Genomic DNA, 21,714 nt, shown 5'->3' on the forward strand with positions numbered 1-21,714 from the left:
GGAACAGGTTGTGGAAGCAAATACTCTTCATACTTTTAAAACTAGGTATGATAGGGAAATGGGACAGGAGTCATTGCTGTAAACAACCGATAGCTGGAAAGGCGGGATCCAAGAGTCAATGCTCGATCCTGCAAGCACAAATAGGTGAGTACACAATGACACACACACACAAAGACACACACACTTACACACACAAAGACACACACATACACACACACACACAAAGACACACTTACACACACACCCAAAGACACTTGCATACACAAAGACACACTTACACACACACACAAAGACACACACACACACACGCACACACACATAAAGGCACACACACACAAAGACACACTTACACACACACCCAAAGACACTTACATACACAAAGACACACACACACAAAGACACACACACACACTTACATACACAAAGACACACACACACACACACACACTTATACACACAAAGACACTTACACACACACCCAAAGACACTTGCATACACAAAGACTCACTTACACACACACACAAAGACACACTCACTCACACACACACACACATAAAGGCACACACACACACCCAAAGACACTTACATACACAAAGACACATTTACACACACACACAAAGACACACTTACACACACACAAAGGCACACATACAAATTTAATTAAGACTTTTCATCTATATACTATAAAATTGGAGAATTTAACAACTCAGAAATTTATTAATATTATTATTCATCTAACCTTAATAAACGTCAATTAATTAAACAGAAAATTTATGATATGTCAGGATTGTTATTTAATAAAAAATTTGATTGGGATTAATTTGTCATGTAATATTCAAGAAAACGATAAATTAAAGATTAAATAATCTTATAGACAAAAATGAGATTATTGCTTCATTACATATTAATCATTTAGTTGATTTATGGATATTTCTTTTACAGCCCATTGCAGGTAGACAAGAACATCAGATTATGTTTTTTTTTAACCATGGCTAATTTAATTATTAATAAATGTAAATGATAAATCACAAGGTATTATTGACATATTTATAATTATTAAAAAATATGACTGAATTTTCTGATGAAAAATTAGAATTTCTTATTGACCATTATATGAAGCAAGGTAATTGGTCCAAATTAAGAAAAAAATTACTATATTAATAGCAATGGTATTATATGAAGAAGATGATGATGATAACTTAGAAGATGAGGAAGAATATATTTGTACATGCCAAGCATCGGTTTTTGTGAGTTTGCATTGAGCATCGGGAGCACGCTTGTGCTGGAAGAAGAAGGATGGTGGATGGTTTGTTGTCCAGGGAGGAATCATTGTGATTTAATGAAATCCATAACTATAAATAATTTGTATTATTATACTCCATATTAATACAGTTTAAAAATTATATTCATAACTAGCTAGTTAGCTAGCTTAGTCGTTTTTTTACCATATTCGACATGGTAAGAGGAAAATCATGACGAGTCAGGTGAACATTTTCATGACGGGTTTGAAAGAAAAAAAAGGGTGACTGGTTGAGGACCGGACCGAGGGGTTGCTGGGCCCCGGGGTTGTCCTAATATGGCCTCAAGCAATTTGACCACCACCACCAGGACCAGGACCTTCAACAGCAATACTTCCACTACTAGGACCAGAACCTCAAAAAGCACCACCACCACCACAGCCAGGACCAGAACCAACAAGAGCACCACCATCACCGCCAGGACCAGTGCATCCAAGAGCGCCATCATCACCGCCGCCAGAACTTGCGCCTCCAAGAACACCACCACTAAGGCCATCGCTGCCAGCACCAGCTTATCCATTGTAATCTGTGATAGAATGAGAGAAAGATATTCTTTATCTGTATATTTATAATGGTTTCACGAAATTAATCACAGATAGGATGGGGAGACAGGGGTAGAACAACACATATGGAAAGAGAGCCAAGTGCAAGTGCCATAAAAAAAACTATCTATCTTACATTGTTAAGATGAAATTTGGGGAAATCATAGATACCACCACTCACACTATATCCACACCAGTGACAGCTCCTGCCAGAACCCCCATCATCATCTTCTTAAATATAAAATAAAATAAAATGTTTATTTAGGTAAGGTACATACATACAATAATTTTTTCCAAAGATTGGTTGACTTATAGGTAGAGCTAGTACATACAATGCCTAAAGCCACTATTACGCAAAGCGTTTCGGGCATGATAAACTTAAATGACAAGCTTAATACTAATTGAGCATAATGAGTAGAATGAAAACAAGAAATGAAAACATAGATGAAAAAGCAGCACAAATACAATTATGTCGACAAACAGCGCTCTTTAAAGAAAAACAGACATTGGTTGACAATAGAAGGGTAAGGTAGGTTACAGGGAATTTATTAGGTATAGCTTCGTTTTTAACTTAAACTGGTTGAGAGAGGTACACTCTTCTTGTAAATCATCGCTGTTCTTATTTACTTGAAAATTATGCAAGGGTTTTTGGTTTCAATTATATACATTCAAACTTCTTACCTATGTCTTTTTCTTCCTCAAAATGTAACATTTTTTTTTTTAGGATTTTTTTTAAGTGATTGTTTTTTATAAAGAAAAATCTATTGTAAATGGGATATAAAAAACTATGAATAAAAAATATAGAAATATTCCTTTTGGAAAATTTAAGAGTAAATTAGAATATCGTGTATATAAATCTATATTTTATCATTTACCAAAAAAACAAAAAAATAATAATATCAAAGTAGAAATAAACAAAAGAGGACTATAAAAAAACCCAACTATTTGAAATTGATATATATTTCTCAGATTTACAATTAGGTATAGGAATTCAAGGTCCTACTCATTATATAGACATTGAACAAATTAACCGAGATTTAAAAAAAAAAAATGTTTAATAATATTGGAATTATTTTGTTATATGTAGGATTTAATACTGTAAAGCATAATATACTAACCTGTTTAAATATTATTACTAAAAAGATAATTATATAAAAAATAAGGTATGTAAATCAAATCATATATAGATTTTTCAAGGAAATCCGGCTGAGTCGGTCCATTTATCAGCTGGTCAAATCTATTGTGATGTATATGATGACAGGATGTAAGAGAGATACCCACACTGTCTTGTGCATTCTAATAAGGGACGGATAGGAGATATGCCGGTCTGAGCTGGGTTAAGAGTTACTCCAACGCGCATCTTTAGCTAATCCTTAAAATCATCTCTTGAAGGTATTGTATGATATTTACATTATTTATATTAAAAAATCATAATCTTGTTATTTGCCATTGTATTATATATTTCTGAGCTTATAATATACAAAGACCTATTTTTTTTGTCATTATCAGATAATTATAAAATGATGGTGATGTTGGTGGTATTGTGGGTGTTGGTTGGAACTGTATTCAGTCAATCTTCATCTAACAAACAAGATGTGTGGAGTAAATCAATCAATGAAAATGAGATGTGTGATAAAATTCACAAACTACAAGTTTGGGCTTTGGCACATAATCAGTCATTGCCAAACATGATAAAAATGTTTGAAAATCGAAACAATGAGACCAAAGATGTGTATAATTTTAATGTTAAAGGAAATTTCATTGTATTGAAAAAATCATCAACATTGAGAAAGGAAGAATGGTATTATATATTATGGGACAATAGCGAATTAATAATTCTTATGTGGATATATTGGTGTTATAATAATGGTCAGATAGATAAGGAAGACATAGTGATCAATATAATATAATGTTAAGACAAATTGTCCTAGTGTTAGGTGGTTGCCTGTTTTGGGAGATATGAATCTAAGTACAACTTTGCTTGCTTAACAAACTTTTAAATAGTTTAAATGATACAACCATTTTGGGGGGTTCCCCCCCCCCTCTATACTACTACATTTTATATCATTGATTAAATATGACCGATTTAGTATATAGATAGGAATTGAATAAATGATATTTCATTTCTATATCTCTTTTATTCGCTCTAAATAAACCTTTTCCCTATGATCCTTGTCAAATATTCTTGCATCATTTAGTATTTTTGAAGTGCTCACACATCGCATCTTGAAACGATCCCGATCTGCACCAGCTGTGTTCCATATTTTACCATCTATTCTAGCTTTCTGATATGCATATGCCCCCACATATAAATATCGTATCGTTATATGTGGATTAAATTGAACTTCCTTTTTCATTTTTTCTTTTCTCTCCTCCATTATCCTCTATTTGACAAGTACACGTTTAGGTTCAGGTCTGAAAAATAACATAAATAAAGAATCACACTCCCACGATGATTGATTGATTGTGAAGAAACAAATAATATTTTAAACTAACACTTGGAGAGAGAGTAGGTCTAAATAAACCCTTGCTCTTCTTGTTGAGGGCAGTCACCTACTACTCAGGCAGTGTTATTGTGCTGGGTTTTTCTTTGACAAAACACATCCCAGTGAGCCATCCCCTTCTCTTCCCTTCATTGTAAATATATAAATATATAACATAGGGTAAGAGAGAGAGAGAGAAATATATTCTCAAATGGTTATTGATCAGTTAAATAATTATAAAAACAATGAAAAATACGTCACAAATAACTGGGTAAGATGATCACTGAGGAAACGTTTTTAATTACTTCATGAGCATGAGCAAAAATAATCTTTTAAATATAAGTAACTATAGCCTTTCAAGTCTGTATCAGTCTGACTGGATTGGTATATAAAAGAGATTGCCAGGCTCTGTAAATCATTACAGGTTCACCATACTTCATAAACACTTTATTCTGAGTAGTAAAACAATAATCACACAATCTAAAGCACATTCAACATTTAATGTTTCTTCAACCCCAACCCCAAACGTATGTTGTATAATTTACTTAAGTCTATTATAACCAAGTAAATTATTAAGTAACAAAAATAAAGTATATCATATTACTGTAATGTAATAAGAGTCAATGTATATATTATAAATCAGAATAATTATATAAATTAATTAATTTTGTTTTCTTTTCAGGTGGAAGTGAGATAATTCTCTTAGAGATGTCACTTGATAAAAAAAAAAAACATACAACAAAAAACTTTTTATGTCATATATGTGGAAAAAAATATAGTACAATAAGAAGCCTGACCATCCATTTCACAACTCGTACGAAGAAGACTATCATTTTTACAATTCATACCGGTAAAAATCCAAAGGTGCAGTGAATGTGAAAAAAAAACATTAGAGAAAAATGGTTTTCATGTGAAGTATGTAGAAAAAAATTCATTAAAAAATACGACTTGCCTAGACATATGGGAACACACAGAGTAAAACGGTTAAAATGTCAATTGTGTGGGAATAGATTTAGGGATGAATATAACTTGACCCAACATTTGAAATCAATCCACATGATTCAGCCTTTGAAAACAAACAGCGGAAAAAAATATGATATATGTGGAAACAAACAGCAAATCAGTCTCAAATCTTTAAACAACTTTTTTACTTGTTTTGAATGTGGAACTGTATTTAAAAGCATAACCAGCCTGGACGAACATTTGTTGGAACAGTTTACCAAAGATATATCAGCTTTACATTTGATAACTCCGACATTCATTTTCAGACCTGGTGAAATTAAAAAAAAAAATAATGTTCCATTAAATCTCGTGTGGTTGATAAGTACTTAAGTAAGTAATGATGTTTTTCTATATCTTATTTTGAGTTAGTTAAAAATTTATGACCTCTTGTTCTTTAAGCTTGGGTCTTATAAATTTTTAGCAATTCCTGCTAATAATTTGTAATTGTATAACAGCAATTATAAAAACTGAAACCCAGACTTGCCACTGGGTGTGCTTGTTCTGCCTGACTTGTCACTGGCTGTACTTGTTCTGCCTGACTTGTCACTGGGTGTGCTTGTTCTGCTTGACTTGTCATTGGGTGTTCTTGTTCTGCCTGACTTGTCACTGGCTGTACTTGTTCTGCCTGACTTGTCACTGGGTGTGTTTGTTCTGCCTGACTTGTCACTGGCTGTACTTGTTCTGCCTGACTTGTCACTGGCTGTACTTCTTCTGCTTGACTGACTTGTCACTGGCTGTACTTGTTCTGCCTGACTTGGACAAAACCAACCAACCTTATGAGCTGACATTTTATTATATAGTATCATTAATAAAGATATATAATTGTGAAACTAGTGTTCGATCTGTCAACTCTCATCATAATCATCTTCATTAACCTCTTCATCCCCAAATTTAATATACATGTTATTCCAAATATCTACTATACCCTTTTTCCTAGACAGATATGGCACCATTTTTGTTACAGTATAATTTGGTCTATATAAATTTATTAAATGGTTTATAATTGGTTAAAAGAAAAATCCAAAAATCAGTTGATATAAATAAACCTTATATATCATAAATCTTTTTAGATATTAAATCATTATTACCATTGAGATGTTGTGGGTAATTATAACTGTTTATAATTAAAGTCAGAATCATCCTTTATTAACTTATTTACCTTATAAATAAATTCCTTATTAAATTTAACCTCACATTAGTACAAGCCAGGAATTTTTTTGGGGTGTATAATTTTAAAAATCAAAACTATTATTAATGTCATCAATTCTCATTATATATTTCCACACAATAACAACTCCAATAATCATATGATATTGTCTATTCTTATATAAAAATGAACAGTAGACTTAATAAAAATGGGCACACTGGATGTTTGTACATGAATGAATTTTCATTTAAAACACTTTTAATAACCATAGGAAAGTTGGAACCAAACATTATCACTAGTCGTCCTTTGAAACTTTTAAGTATACTAACGACAGTCATATAAAAATTCCCAATTGGTTCATTGATTATAAGTATATTGGCATTTGAATATTCTTTATTAATACAAGTTTCTTTAACTATATGCCTAATATACCCATTTGGTAACCATTTAACTGCAGTTATATACTCTAATCTTTCTATGTTTTCTGTTGGAATAATGCTCACACCTCGATCCAGCAAAAAACTCTCAATCCATCCACCACGAGCATAAATAGACACCACAGTGTCCTTTGGGTGTATAAAACTCATTATTTCATCAAGTTCCTTCTTGGTAAGTATATGATTTCCAAAAATAAAATTGTGCTGTTGCCAATAATAATGGTTAGCATGATTACAAAATACTTTGAAGATGTTCTAATCCTTTTTTTGATGCACAATTTAAGACAGTAGATTTCGGCTGGAAATAAGCAATCTCACCTTGCCAAGATAATCGTTCATCTTCAGAAAAGAAAGATGAACGTGGATAACCATCTATTGGTAGTTCAGGGTGGAATTGAGGTGAAAATTTATTATTTACATAATGTCCCCAGAATGGAATATGTGCAACTGAAAGATCTTGCAACAGAATGTGATCTAAATCAACTTCAATATTTACTAACTTAGGTAGAGAGGATTTCTTTTTCTTTGGGTGTACCATTAACACTATTAAATGTAAAAATGCACCATGAAATAAATCTGTTTGGTTGCCTTCAGCAAATTCTTTGATTATTATGATATATGTACTGTAAAATAGAATAAATAAATAAAATAAAGTTAATACAACCTGATAACAGTTCATATAAAAAAAAGGAGTAACGTTAATCCCATACTTAAAACCATATAATAACCATGTACTCAATAGATTAATTTCCACATAAAATAAGTAATCATTAAACATGCTACTAAAAATAAGATATTTGTGTCATCTATAGTACATATACCAATTCCTAAGCAGAAATATATAACCATATATTGAACTTGATTCCTGCAAACTTCTCTGTTTCTTTCACATATTAGGCAAAAAACAAGTGCAACAAAATTCACTTCTCTAAACCCTGAATAATACCAAAAAAGACTACAAAGAACTGTACACAGGTTAAATATGTGTGTACTATAAACATCATCTAAATACAATTGAATTTCATATAAAAGTGGTTGCCAAATGAAATCTTCTAACAGCAACATCATGATGATAATGATGATGATGATGATGGAAGCCAATCAATAAGTCTATTCTTACTTAAACATCCTGTAGACAAAAGAAAAAAATATGATTTAGATTATTTCCACACCATACAACACACACATACATAAATCAGCGATGTTTTTTATATTTATAGACTTCCCCATCTTTATATATATGAAGATCGATAGTTCGAAGAATATCCCCTAAACATTCCAAATTGTTTTCAGATTTTGTTTTAGGAAGGCAGTTTGATCTTTTAAGATTTTGTTTGGGGAGAGAACAGAGATCAATAGTCTCTAACCAATTTACACATTTAAATTTTTTAATAAGTAAATTATACAAATTATAATTAACAATTCTTGTTACTTCATTTACATATTTTACAGTAGGTGATCGATTATATACATTACTTAAATTATCTTTTAGGTCATATATATCGGTATGGGACAGAAGACAATCTCTCTCTCTCTCGAGACTCTCTTCATGCCCGAAACGCTTTGCGTAATAGTGGCTTTAGGCATTGTATGTACTAGCTCTACCTATATGTCAACCAATCTTTGTAAAAATTTCTTGTATGTATGTACCTTACCTAAATAAACATTTATTTATTTATTTATTTATAAGAATGGGTTTAATACGTCATTCATTCAATATAGGTTTTCTAATTAGAGAATAAGGTATTTTTCCTTGTATAGTCCAAATAGATTCCATAAGAGCCCATCCTTGATATCGTAACGTATTTTCTAAGAGAATAATGTATAATTTGATAATATGAATTCTTTTTAGGAGTTTGTATAAATAATAACTGAATTGTCTTCGAATAAAATCAAGAATAAATTCACATCGGTAATGATCCCATTTTTTATTTATTATTAAAAACCCAATATTTGGACATATATCTATATATGTGTCAAACATAACTGATATATTATTAAATTCACTATCTAACATATCAAACATTAGCAAATAAATATGCTTTATATTATAATTATCAAGATTAATTGAATAATTTAATATATCAATAAAATATTTACCAACTAAAATTTTAACTTGTGATTCAGTAATAACATCTCCCATTATTTTTTTATTTAATAAAAAATCAAATGGTATGGTAAATAAATTTGTTTTTGGTATACGACTACACTCAGGAACAGTACTTACTGTGATTACAGGAGCAGATGAACTGGTCTATAAACCCTCATAATTTGCCTGTTTATATACCTTCCATCCCAGGTATACAATAATTACTATCTCTATTATAATCTCATTTGTGTTATTATTATCTTTCCATAAATACAGTGAAACTAAGACGTGGGGGTGGGGGAGGGGGTGCATCTAAGAACATCCTCTCCATCAAGTCGATAATATGGCCAGATTGTCGACGTCCTCATTTTTGCAAGCGTCCATGAACACATTGAGCGAGGGCTCGGGAAGGTGCCAAGGCACTGAACCTCGAAAACCCGAAGAGGAAGCCGGCACAATAGCCCCAGGGGTGGACCCTGTGATCGCGAGAGAGGCGGAATGGGCGTCTTTGACCGAGGGCAAAGCAAAGCACAGCACGGGAGCAGCAGCAGCACCTCCTCCGTCATGACTGACATGACGGCAGGCGGTTTCAGATGAAAGAGTTTAGTATAATATTTGTAATATAAGAGGTATCATTAGCTAACCAAAATTAAAATAATAATAAACATTATAAATGTATCAATACATTCAGTGGCATCAATCGACCATGCGCTTCTTATTTTATTTTATTTTATTTTATTTATGCATATACAAGAATGTACATAAGGAATGTGAGGATACAAATATGGTAATTACAGTCTTGTAAAGCCACTAGCACGCGCAGCGTTTCGGGCAGGTCCTTAATCTAAGAAAATTTTTAGGAGGTAAATACTTGCAAAATTTATAGACAAAAAAATGATAACAGATTACATGAAATGAAAAAAAAAAAGATGAGAGAAAACTGTAGGTACAGTATATTAAAGCACATAGGTAGCTAAGATTAATTGCAATGACAGCTTGAATGGTAGTTGACAAAAAATTGGTAGGCACAATACAGCAGAATGCTGTATTGCTTTAGAAGCTTTATAAGCTTTATGCTTCTATAAAAAGCATTTACATCCGGTACCACTCAGTATGAAGAAGTGTCGCCACTGCCATCCTTCCTGACCCCGACTCAAAACTCAAGCATTTCATTCAGCTGTTGTCCTCACTTTAAAAGGTTTGTTCGGATTATTGTATAAGGTAGTAGTAGTAGTAATGATCACTGGCAAATTACCCCTTATAATGGTTTACGTTTAAATCATTTTCTACCTAGAAACAGTTATATTCCACAAATGCCTAGCATAATTATAAATCCTACAAACAAGCCTACTGAGAAAGAAATAAAATTCCTACTAGAATAACCCTGGGCATGAATCCATTTTTCGGATAAGATGTAATAAACGCATGAAATATGGAAACAAAGAAGGCTTTCAAATGTCCATTGAACCGGCACCTTAGATCGTTATTTCCTCGGATCCTGAAATGTTTCTAAAGTGTATTTTTGTTAAGGGTCGACATAGTGTCTGGAAACAAGTGATAAAGGATGGCTTGACTGTAGAAGAGCCTTCCATGCTCTGATGTATAATAATAACAACAGAGAAAGGTTGTTAACATATCTTGTATACATGATATTATAATTATGACTTAGATGTTGTTGCTTTTAACCAAAAAAAATATAAAAATTGGTGTTCTATGATAATGTATAAACATTATAAACCTCATTGAGATGGTAACTAAAATAGAAAGTTAGTTGGTATAGTTTAACAACCTGTTGTAACATATCTGTATTTATAATATAATAATTAATACATGGTCAGTTTAACCCTTAAACTGCGCATGGCGTATATATACGCCCTGAGTAACATGTCCCATGGTGCGCATGGCGTATATATACGCCATAGGGTGCCAGGCCTGATTCAAATGGCCCGTGGCTACACGGGGTTCACAGTAGCTTCCTCAGGGCTCTTGTAAACAGATGCCATTTAAAAAAAAAATCTGGGCAATATTCTCAGGTGTGAGAGGCACAGTACTGTTGGAGCAACCAAGGCCGGCGCACGCAGCATGAGCGAACAGCATTGATGTTCAGCTTGTGACCACAGCATCGCCGAAAAATGTCTAAATAAATATATAATTGTTATTATTTAGCGATGACAATATTACAGATGACCAATGACTGTGATATAAATAACCAGGGATGTGATAATAGCAGGATTGTTGTAATAATTAGCGCTGTGGGAGGAGTGATGCTGAGAGACGGAGGGAGATTGCATCGTTTACTGACTGTGTGGCCACCTGTTATTGTTTGCATTGACCATACCAGGTCAGTGGTTCTCTATGGTGAACACAAATGTAGATACTTATATATAATGTGTGTATTAGTGTAATAACAGCAAAAGGATTATGCTGGGAGGAGCCATATGTGTGACGGAGGTGACGTCGTCTGCACGATTTGTCTAGCTGTTTAGAGGGTGGCCACTATGCTCTTTGGGCGCACTACAAGCTTAGGTGTACAGTTACGGTGCATAAAACATGTAGATATTTATATATAATATGTGTATATAGGGTAATAACACTGCAAAAGGTATTGTTGGGGGAGAAAGTTTAGTGCGTGTGACCTTGAAAGAGTGAGGGAGCCGCCAGCCGCCATCTGTGTATAGCGACGATTCTTAGTGCCTGAACTAACTATATCAGCTTAGCTGTACAATTGTGGTGAACAAAATATACACATACTTATATATAACGTCTGTATATAGTGTAATAACACCACAACTGGTATTGTTGGGGGAGAAAGTTTAGTGCGTGTGACCTTGAATGAGTGAGGGAGCCGCCATCTGTGTATAGCGACGACTCTTAGTGCCTGAACTAACTATATCAGCTTAGCTGTACAGTTGTGGTGAACAAAATATACACATACTTATATATAACGTCTGTATATAGTGTAATAACACCACAAATGGTATTGTTGGGGATGAAAGTTTAGTGCGTGTGACCTTGAATGAGTGAGGGAGCCGCCAGCCGCCATCTGTGTATAGCGACGACTCTTAGTGTCTGAACTAACTATATCAGCTTAGCTGTACAGTTGTGGTGAACAAAATATACACATACATATATATAACGTCTGTATATAGTGTAATAACACCACAACTGGTATTGTTGGGGGAGAAAGTTTAGTGCGTGTGTTGAAGGAGTGGCAGCGAGTGGCTGGCTGGTGTGTGGCAGTAACTCCTCGTTGCTTTTCGACTCTCAATACCAACTTAGTGGTTCGTTATGGTGACCAAAACATGCCAATACTTATATATAACTTGTGTATAGAGTGTAATAGCAGCAAAACTATTTGTTCATTGTTTTATAAACATAATAATTGAATCACTAATATGCACATCTTACTTTTGAGTATAGCAATTATTAACCAGTTTTATTATATAAATATATTACAATACACACTATTGAATAATATTACTGCAAAAAAACTAAGAAAAAATCAATTGGAGACATTGAAACAATTAGGTAATAATATCTTTGTGGCAACTCCCATCTGTCAACGTGGGTGACGCTGACCAGGTCTGACAACCGCTCTGTCAACGTCCACTTTTTGCCAGATTTCCTCGGTCAATTGCGACCAAAATATGTCACCTACGTTTTTTTTTTATTTTTTCCGTGCTCAGGGGACACAAATTAACATGTTTAGAAGACGAAAAAAATAATTTTTATTTTTTTTTTCTTGCGCACAGGGGTGTAAATGTCCCAAGGACCCCTGAGCAGTGTAAGGGTTAAATGTGCATTTTTTTATATAAAATAGGATTAAATAAAATATTAATATACAGTTATTCCTCATCATTGATATTTGCACATTGAGCACATATTAAATTAAAACTATTAAAACGTGTAAATCTTACCGCTACCATATCACCGGAATTGATTTTTTGTTTTAGAGCAAAATATTCATCCTTTAGAGATTTAAAACAATGAAGACAGTAGTGGTGGTTCACTTATATTAATTTCATTAAATGTCGCCAATTGTTGTCCAAGAAGTGTATTAATATCTTTTTTCAAATGAATTATTCAGTTCAATTTATAATACATCACATTTTAAATTGCTAGTGATTGTTGCAATCATATGATGTTCACAAATTCCAACTTTTCCTTTAAATAATCGAGCTAATGAAAATGTTGGCATAGTTTGAAATGTTATTAACATATCTGTATAAATGATATAATAATTAAAACTTGGATAATATTCACCATTAAAGGTGCATTTTGTTTTTAACCAAAATATAAAATCTGGTGTTCTATGATAAGATAATGCATAGGCATTATAAATCTCACTGTAAGTTAACGGAGGTGGTAACCAACAATTGCATTCACCATCATATTCATGTCGGTCATATAAATTATATATAGAGAGAACATCATCTAGAAATCTTTCAAAACTCCCATCTATTGTAATAACACAAAATTTTTCCATAGAAGAATTACAATAATGGTCATAACAGTACATATATATACTTGAAATAGATGAACAAATAACTAAAACATTGTCTTCACAACTCCTTTCTTGCACCTGACACATTTCAGTACTTACAGGAATTATAAAGTTACGTAGTCCCAAAATACAATACATAATCCAACATAAATCCAGATTCCTCTTACTTACCATTAGTAGATATACATTAATATTTAAATTTTAACAGGGTTTATTCTGTTCATTGGATAAAATGTTTCTTAATTTGATTACTGAAATTTCTTTCACTTTTTTTCTCCAATCTTCCTCCCTAATAATGTCAGAAGAATCTGGCATAAGCACCAATACATCAAAAGAAAATGAAAAAGAATTAAACATAGAAAATGAACAAATAGCATTTTGCGGTAACTGTTGTACAAGTGGTGATTGTGGCTGCGATTCGATAATTAAAAATTGCAAACATGAATGCCGCTTTACTATCTTCAAAACTATACTGACTATATCCACTCCAGGAACATAATCGACACGTGTAATTTCACCTTTACTTGGAACATGATTGATTAGAAGGGCCTGTTCACAATAATATGTTTGTTCTGACGACTGAAGAATTATATTTTCGGTCAGATAGAGTGCAGAATGTACCTTATAATGATTAATATTAGATTGCTGTAAGTTTTGAAAAGAAAAAAAGAAAAATAACTGTATATCCTTAAAAAATATCCAGAACAGTTGACGTGGGATACATTCGAAGACAAATATTTAACAATTGTAAAATTTCATCTGTATCCCGAGAGAACATTGTTATAGCTGTCACTAAAGACCACACTTTGTTTTTGTTTATCATACCTTTTAAAAGATGATTAACACTCTTCATTGTTTTTAATGTTGATATAAACACAGGATGATCATTCAATTACTCAAATAGTTCAGTCTTTTTTTTCTTGACCAATTTTCGACCAGTTATTCATTTTAGTCTCGATAATCTTTAGAAGGCCTCTCATACAGTATCTTCCATCGGTTATGTTGTATTTGATGTAACATAATTGTTCCCCAATATAGGATGCATTGTAAAGAGACAAATTACCATCTCCATTGCTGTGTAAAAGTGGACTAGGGAAAAGAGTATACGAATCCCATATTAATCGATGATAAAGAGTGCGGAATGGCATGTATGACGAGTCAAGAATAACATGGCTCCAAATTTTACAAACTCTGGAACAAATGATTAAAAGATGACGATATGGAACCAGTGAAAATATGTTTTCTAATAACATCTGTGGTAGGGATGAAATTTTTTGGATTAGAGTTTGCATCAACACCTGTTGTATTACAGTGTTCAGTAAGCAAAACAGTAAGTAATTTAAGTTGGGTCGTAGTAGTCTTTTTTTTTTAATCAGGGACTCAAATCTTTTTTTTTCAACTATCCATCAGGGTGTTTGTGACTGTTGTCACATTTGCACGCGTTCAATGTTGAATATCCTATCCAATATCATTGGATACTAACCAGAAAACTAATCAATATCGACATAGTATAGAGTATATAGTATAGTGCTGGATACTGGAAAACAATCCAACATTGAATGACTCATTCAACATTGAATGACTCATTCAATATTGAATACACCATTCAATATTGAATGCACCATTCAACATTGTATATAGTGTATTCAATGTTGAAAACCATTGAACAGACGTCAATGTTGAATACACTATCCAATAGCCTTGGATGCTGAAAAATAATTTTTAATATTGAATACCTTATTCAATATAGTATATATATATATATATATATATATATATATATTAGTATAGAAAATTCAAAGTTGTAAACCATTGAACAAAGATTCCAATGTTTAATATAATATCCAATATCACTTGATACTGGAAAACTACTCAACAGGATAAAAACGGTGAGGGAGAATGTATGAATTTTCAACCCCTAATTGAATCTATAAATAAGTTTCTGAGTTGAAGTGTATATATAATATTTCAATAACATATTTGACTTTGGTTGAATAATTACTTTATTTTTTAAAAATATCTGAATTAAAAATCATATAATTAAAAAAAGAGAAAATTAGGAATGAATAATCTACTGTAAACAGTTATTATTTTAATAATATTATTAATTTTCCTAACAGTTATAGTAGTCATTAATTCACGGAAAAAATCTAAAAATACTAAAAAATTATATAAAAAGGAAAACAATTACAATTCCATCAGCCATGACACAACACCAGAGTCCATTGAACTATCTCAACAATCCTCCCTCGGTCCAACAGAAGCTTCTAAAGTACCTCAAGAATCATTAACATCAGTCAGCAGAACACCTCATGAACTGCCTCAAGAAAAACCAACCACTGGGGCTTCTGAACTGCCTCAAGAAACACCCAAAACTGAGGCCTCTGAACCGCCCCAAGAAACATTACAAACTGAAACCTCTGAACCGCCCCAAGAAACATTAACAACTGAGGCCTCCGAACTGCCTCAAGAACCTCAAGAAACATCACAAACTGAGGCCCCCGATCTGCCTCAAGAAACATTACAAACTGAGACCTCTGAACCACCCCAAGAAACATTACAAACTGAAACCTCTGAACCGCCCCAAGAAACATTAACAACTCAGGCCTCCGAACTGCCTCAAGAACCTCAAGAATCATCACAAACTGAGGCCCCCGATCTGCCTCAAGAAACAATACAAACTGAGACCTCTGAAGAAACATTAACAACCAAGGCCTCTGAACTGCCTTAAACAAGTGAAAATGAGTCCTCAGGCGTTCCTCACGTCATCAGTCAAATGGAATCCATCGAACAACCTCATGAATTACTTCGAGAATTATTACAATCCTCCATCTGTCAAGCAGATTTCTCTAAACTACCACAGGAAACAAAAGAATATGCCCAAGAAACAAAAGAATTCGTTTGTCAAACAGATTCGTCTGAACTTCGAAAATCCAAAATGAAATCCAAACTTGTAGAATCATTATTTTCGCCATTTATCGAAGACATAAAAAGCTATAAAGGTCTCTTTATTGTTCCCAAACCACCAATTTCGTATAATCCTAAAAATACTGCCGAAACTGACAAGACACTAATTCAACCCTTTAATAAATTTCTTAGTTATTATGATAAAATCCACCAATACTTTACCAATGGTTATCCTGCATATTACGTACATAAACTATATAAAAATTCTAATATTGATAGGGGATATTATACAAAAAATCCAATTATATTAATATTTCCATGGAATTTCCATAATTTCGTACCTGATATTTATACAGATCTAAATGAAATTGAAGACGTCAAATTAAAGAACAATTTAGATGCATCATGTATAAAATTTCAAAAGGAAAGAAAACGATTTTACATGAACAAATTGTTGAAATCATGTACCCATGCTGCATGTGAAGATATATTTAATTGTGGATTTTATACGGATAATTTCCCAATGAAAGAAAATTCACTACCCCCATTCGTGGTTATGAAACTTGAACTCGAAGACGGTAATAATGAGGTGGAATGTAAAATGTTGGCTAAGAATATTAATTCTTCAGACACATTTGCTAGCATTAAATTTAACATTTATGTGGAAGTCGAGAAAGAAGAACAAACAAAAGAATAACATGGAGGAGGAGAATTACAAGATGCAGGAGAAGGAGTAGGAAAGGTAAAAATTTCACAAACAGTAGAAGGAGGAGGAGGAGAACCACAAACAGTTGGAGGAGAATTACAAACAGTAGAAGGAGGAGAAGGAGGAGAATCACAAACAGTAGAAGGAGGAGGAGGAGGAGGAGGAGAACCACAAACAGTTGGAGGTGAAGGAGGAGAATCACAAACAGTAGGAGGAGAAGGAGGAGAATCACAAACAGTAGAAGAAGGAGGAGGAGGAGGAGAACCACAAACAGTTGGAGGAGAAGGAGGAGAATCACAAACAGTAGAAGAAGGAGGAGGAGGAGAAGGAGAACCACAAACAGTTGGAGGAGAATCACAAACAGTAGAAGGAGGAGGAAAACCACAAACAGTTGGAGGAGGAGGAGAATCACAAACAGTAGAAGGAGGAGGAAAACCACAAACAGTTGGAGGAGGAGGAGAATCACAAACAGTAGAAGGAGGAGGAGGAGGAGGAGAACCACAGAGAACCCCCACCGAAAAGATAAAAACTGGATTCAGTTTAAAGGAAGAAAACGTTCCTGGACTCTTTATCTTGACCCAGACGCTGATGTCACCTTATAAGATAAAACCAAATTCTATCTATTTATAGGGTCATTTTAAATTTATTTACTCGGAGATATAAAAGGCCCGGGGATTTTATATACTCTGGTATATAAAACGTCAAAAAAGTATATAAACGTCAAAAAAGTATATAAAATTATCAATTGAATATAAAAATGAAGGTTCCCACCAAACACTACTTGTCTATATCAGCAGACTGGCCATAGTCACCCTTAAGAATTATTTGACTCTAAAATTCAGGGTAGGTCAACTTCTTGGGCTGCTCCCAAGAGAACTATTGCCGTCCAAAATGTCCATAACATGAAGTGTCACTGTAGATTGGTCTCTTTAAGCCCAGCTCCTTGACAATATGTCCTAGTCGTAGATCAAAGTTGTGGTTAACAATCTTCAGAAGCTGTTTTGATGTGTACTGTGAGGTGCCATAGTGGAAGATGCTGATGCTTATGGGGTGCACAACACCAATGACGTAGGATACCTGAACCAAACAGCGTCAGCATAATTTGTTTTTCACCAGTGACTTGGCAACCCATCGGGCGGCATAGGCCGCTGAGCGGTCAATCTTTGTGTAATCTTTGCCAGAGAACGCTCCCCCGCCATGAGCGCCCCACCCACCGTAAGTGTCGACGATGATTTTCCTGCCAGTTAGCCCAGCGTTACCTTGAGGTCCACCCATGATGAATTCTCCGCAAGGGTTGATGTGGTATTTCGTTTGAGCATCTATATATTTTTCAGGAATAATGACCTTGATAACCTTCTCCATAACCTCGTCACGCAAAGCTTCAACAGTAATTTGTTCTGAGTGCTGTACAGAAGCGACAACAGTGTTCACTCTTTGGGGAATGACAGCTCCTTGATCGAAGGCATACATGCATGTGACCTGAGTCTTACAGTCAGGTCGCGCCCACCAGAACGTCCCATCTCTTCGCAGCTCTGCAATCTTCTGATTGAGACGGTGTGCCAGCATAATAGTTAAGGGCATGCACTCTAAAGTCTCATCAGTGGCATAACCAAACATCAGTCCCTGGTCCCCTGAACCAATGATGTGATCACTGCGCCCAATGTGTACACCATTAGCAATATCCGCACACTTTTGCTCCAGGGCCAGAAGAATATTGCAGGTCTTGTAGTCAAAGCCCTTTCGTGAATCATCAAAACCAATTTTCTTAACAATATCTCGCACAATTTGTTGATAATCAACTTGGGCCTTGGACGTAATCTCCCCACAGATCAGGATCATACCAGTTTTGGTACACGTTTCACAAGCAACTTTGGCGTCAGGGTCCTGGCTAAGATGGGCATCAAGCACTGCGTCGCTGATCTGATCGCAAATTTTGTCGGGGTGGCCTTCGCCTACACTCTCACTGGTGAAGAGGAACGTCTCATGATCTCCATCCATGCTCTCAGCGCACTATCCTGGGGAACGAAAATGTTACTTCTTGAATTTGGGACCAGGTTTCCTTGGCTAAATTTTAACTAAATAAAAATCCGTTATGTAAAGGAATATTATTAAAAACATTGACCTAGTTGTGTGAAGAGAGAGAGAGAACGCTAACCTGGTCACGTGGATAGAGACCAACTGAGCAACTGTAAAGCAAGTGTGCAGCTGCTCTGTCTTATAACAAAACTGTGGGTCAAAAAAGAATATGGATCATTTATTTTATTTTGAAATGATTATAAACCATTAAAACCATTATTACTCACTCTAATTGGAAGAGTGAATGTATAATTTTGTAACCTGTAATCATTAACTCTTAATGAACATAATTCCATCTGGTGAAAGGGATAATAATATTGTGTCAATAATTATAGAAGTATTTATTATAGTTATATAATTGTCATATATAAAAATGTAATAGAAGGAACAATAAATTTGAAATTCAATTCATATATTTCCAGCCGGTCTGCAAGGTAAACAGCCTCTGTCAAATGGTAGATAAGATACATTATAAATCATCCTTATTATATGTTGTTAACAAAAAGCTGCTGTACGTGTGGACATTTGTATCCAAGACGTTTTTTCTCTATTATTGATTCTCTCCCGCAACCACCACATTCTCTTTTTTTTTGTTCATAATGATTGAGATGACGATGATGTTCCCTAATAATACTTCTAATTTCTAGAAGAGTCTTGGGTATGAAGTATTCAATATGGTCTCCCTCAGCACCTTCAGCTGCCAACACATCTGCGTGTTTATTTCCATAGATTCCAACATGGGAGGGAATCCACAGGAACTTGACAACTCATCCCTGGTTGGTTAGTACCTTCATAACTTTCTTAATTTCAGCGACTATTGCAAGATTCTCGCCCCGATCTTTATTTAGGCTTTGCAGTGCTGCTCTCGAATCGGTGCAAATCACTGCACCAGTAGTATTCTGTTCAATAATATATCTTAACGCCATAGCAATGGCAGTTCACTCTGCTTGTGTTGAAGAGGTATAGTTCTCAATGCGCGCTTTTTCCTCAGTTTTTGGTGGAAAAAATACATCATCCTTCTTAATTACCGTGTATGCTGCAACCGCCCGGCCATTAATAGGATTAGATGACCCATCAGTGAAGATTTGATCTAGTTCATCTCCAGTTTCATTATAAATTTCATTAAGATACTTGTGGCTCAATTCTTGGGGTACCATGTTGGTTTTTTTCTTTACCATATCATTGATGATAATCCTGCACAAGTCATTCAGGGGATCCACCCAGGGAGGTAATCATTCTACAGGCATGAGCTCACGAGCTTGTTGAAGCAGGTGAAGATCTTCAAGGTAGCAGACTGCTCTGTGATGCCATTTTTTGCTTCTCTTGTTTCCCCCTGAAAGTAGCACAGAGCTCAATTTTTGTTTAGCCATGTCATTATAATGGGGATCTCTGGCAATCTTAATTGCAAGATTAGCATTCAGTTCCACAATTCTTTCTTTAATATTGGGAAGGGATAACTCTTTTTGTAGATTGGACATTTCAACAGTTTTTTTCTTTGGAACTCCAAGAATGATTGAAATGGCTTCATCCTGTATGCTTTCTAGCCTATTCATATCGCTTTGTGAATAAATACATAAAACAGGTGCTGCATTGTCAATGACGGAGCATACATAGTCTGTGTACATCATTTTAAGTACAGCAATAGAGGCTCCATAGCCATCATTCCAGGTCATAGCTTTCAGTTTCAGTTCCCTGAGTCGACTTTTGCATGTTCCTATGAGTTGATTGAGCTCCTCTTTCTTTCCCTTGTTTGAGCCGACAGTGACGCCAAGGTACCGATAGTGGTCAACCCATTCAAGTGTTACACCATTAATTTGCAGTTCTTCATTTTCTCTCCGCCTGCGATGGGAGTATGCTTTTGTCTTGTTTGTGGAGAGAGTGAAACCGAGCTCAATACATTTCCTTCCAAGGAGTTCAATGGCCTGTTTTATTGTATCAAAGGTGGGAGCTTGTATTAGGACATTATCTGCATATCCCACTAGTTGTGTTCCTTCAGGAAAATCAATATTGGCAATTGCATTCATAAGTACATTGAATAGTGTAGGGCTTAAGACTCCTCCTTGGGGGGTCCCGAGTTCCATATTCATTGTTCTTGAGATTGCTCCATTGAAGTAGACCTTAGCTTTCCTCCCTGTGAGGTAGTCTTCAATCCATTTCATGAGTCTCCCCTTGACACCCATGCATGCAAGCTCGTCCAGGATCGCAATTCCCTGGGCTTTGTGCAAGGCTATGTCAACAAATACAGAGTACCTAGCCGTGTCATTAACCAGGTAATTAATTATACAATTGGCTGTGCTCCGTCCTTTGACATATCCATTGACTCCTTCCCCAAACCTTCCTATTTTGTGCAACAGTCGTTTTAGGATGATCCTTTCCAGCATCTTGCAAGTACATGACACGAGACTGATAAGTCTGTAATTGCCAGGGTCATTGGGTTTTGGTATGGGAACAATTTTGGCGTGTTTCCATTGTGTGGGCAGCACTCCATTTAGGAATGATTTGTTAAACAATTGGAGTAGTGGA

The 21,714-nt window shown here is 34.6% G+C and overlaps 1 protein-coding gene and 1 pseudogene across 1 annotated transcript; one reads left to right on the forward strand and one right to left on the reverse strand.

Moving 5' to 3' along the window:
• Positions 1-13,797: 13,797 nt before the first annotated feature.
• LOC138355175 (110 kDa antigen-like) lies at positions 13,798-16,233 on the forward strand. The gene is made up of 2 exons (XM_069310000.1): positions 13,798-13,885; positions 15,623-16,233. The coding sequence occupies exons 1-2, from the start codon at positions 13,798-13,800 to the stop codon at positions 16,231-16,233; spliced, it is 699 nt and encodes a 232-aa protein (XP_069166101.1).
• A 1,736-nt stretch (positions 16,234-17,969) lies between these two features.
• Positions 17,970-19,113, reverse strand: LOC138355176 (S-adenosylmethionine synthase-like; annotated as a pseudogene).
• Between the last annotated feature and the right edge of the window lie 2,601 nt (positions 19,114-21,714).

Source organism: Procambarus clarkii, chromosome 66 (genome assembly GCF_040958095.1).
Source record: "Procambarus clarkii isolate CNS0578487 chromosome 66, FALCON_Pclarkii_2.0, whole genome shotgun sequence".
Lineage (NCBI taxonomy): Eukaryota > Metazoa > Arthropoda > Malacostraca > Decapoda > Cambaridae > Procambarus > Procambarus clarkii.

Coding starts and splice junctions, on each gene's coding strand:
- LOC138355175 (XM_069310000.1), top strand. CDS start 13,798: ATGTCAGAAGAATCTGGCATAAGCACCAATACATCAAAAGAAAATGAA. Junction 13,886..15,622: donor TGAACAAATAGCATTTTGCG/GTAACTGTTGTA, acceptor TTTTCCTAACAG/TTATAGTAGTCATTAATTCA.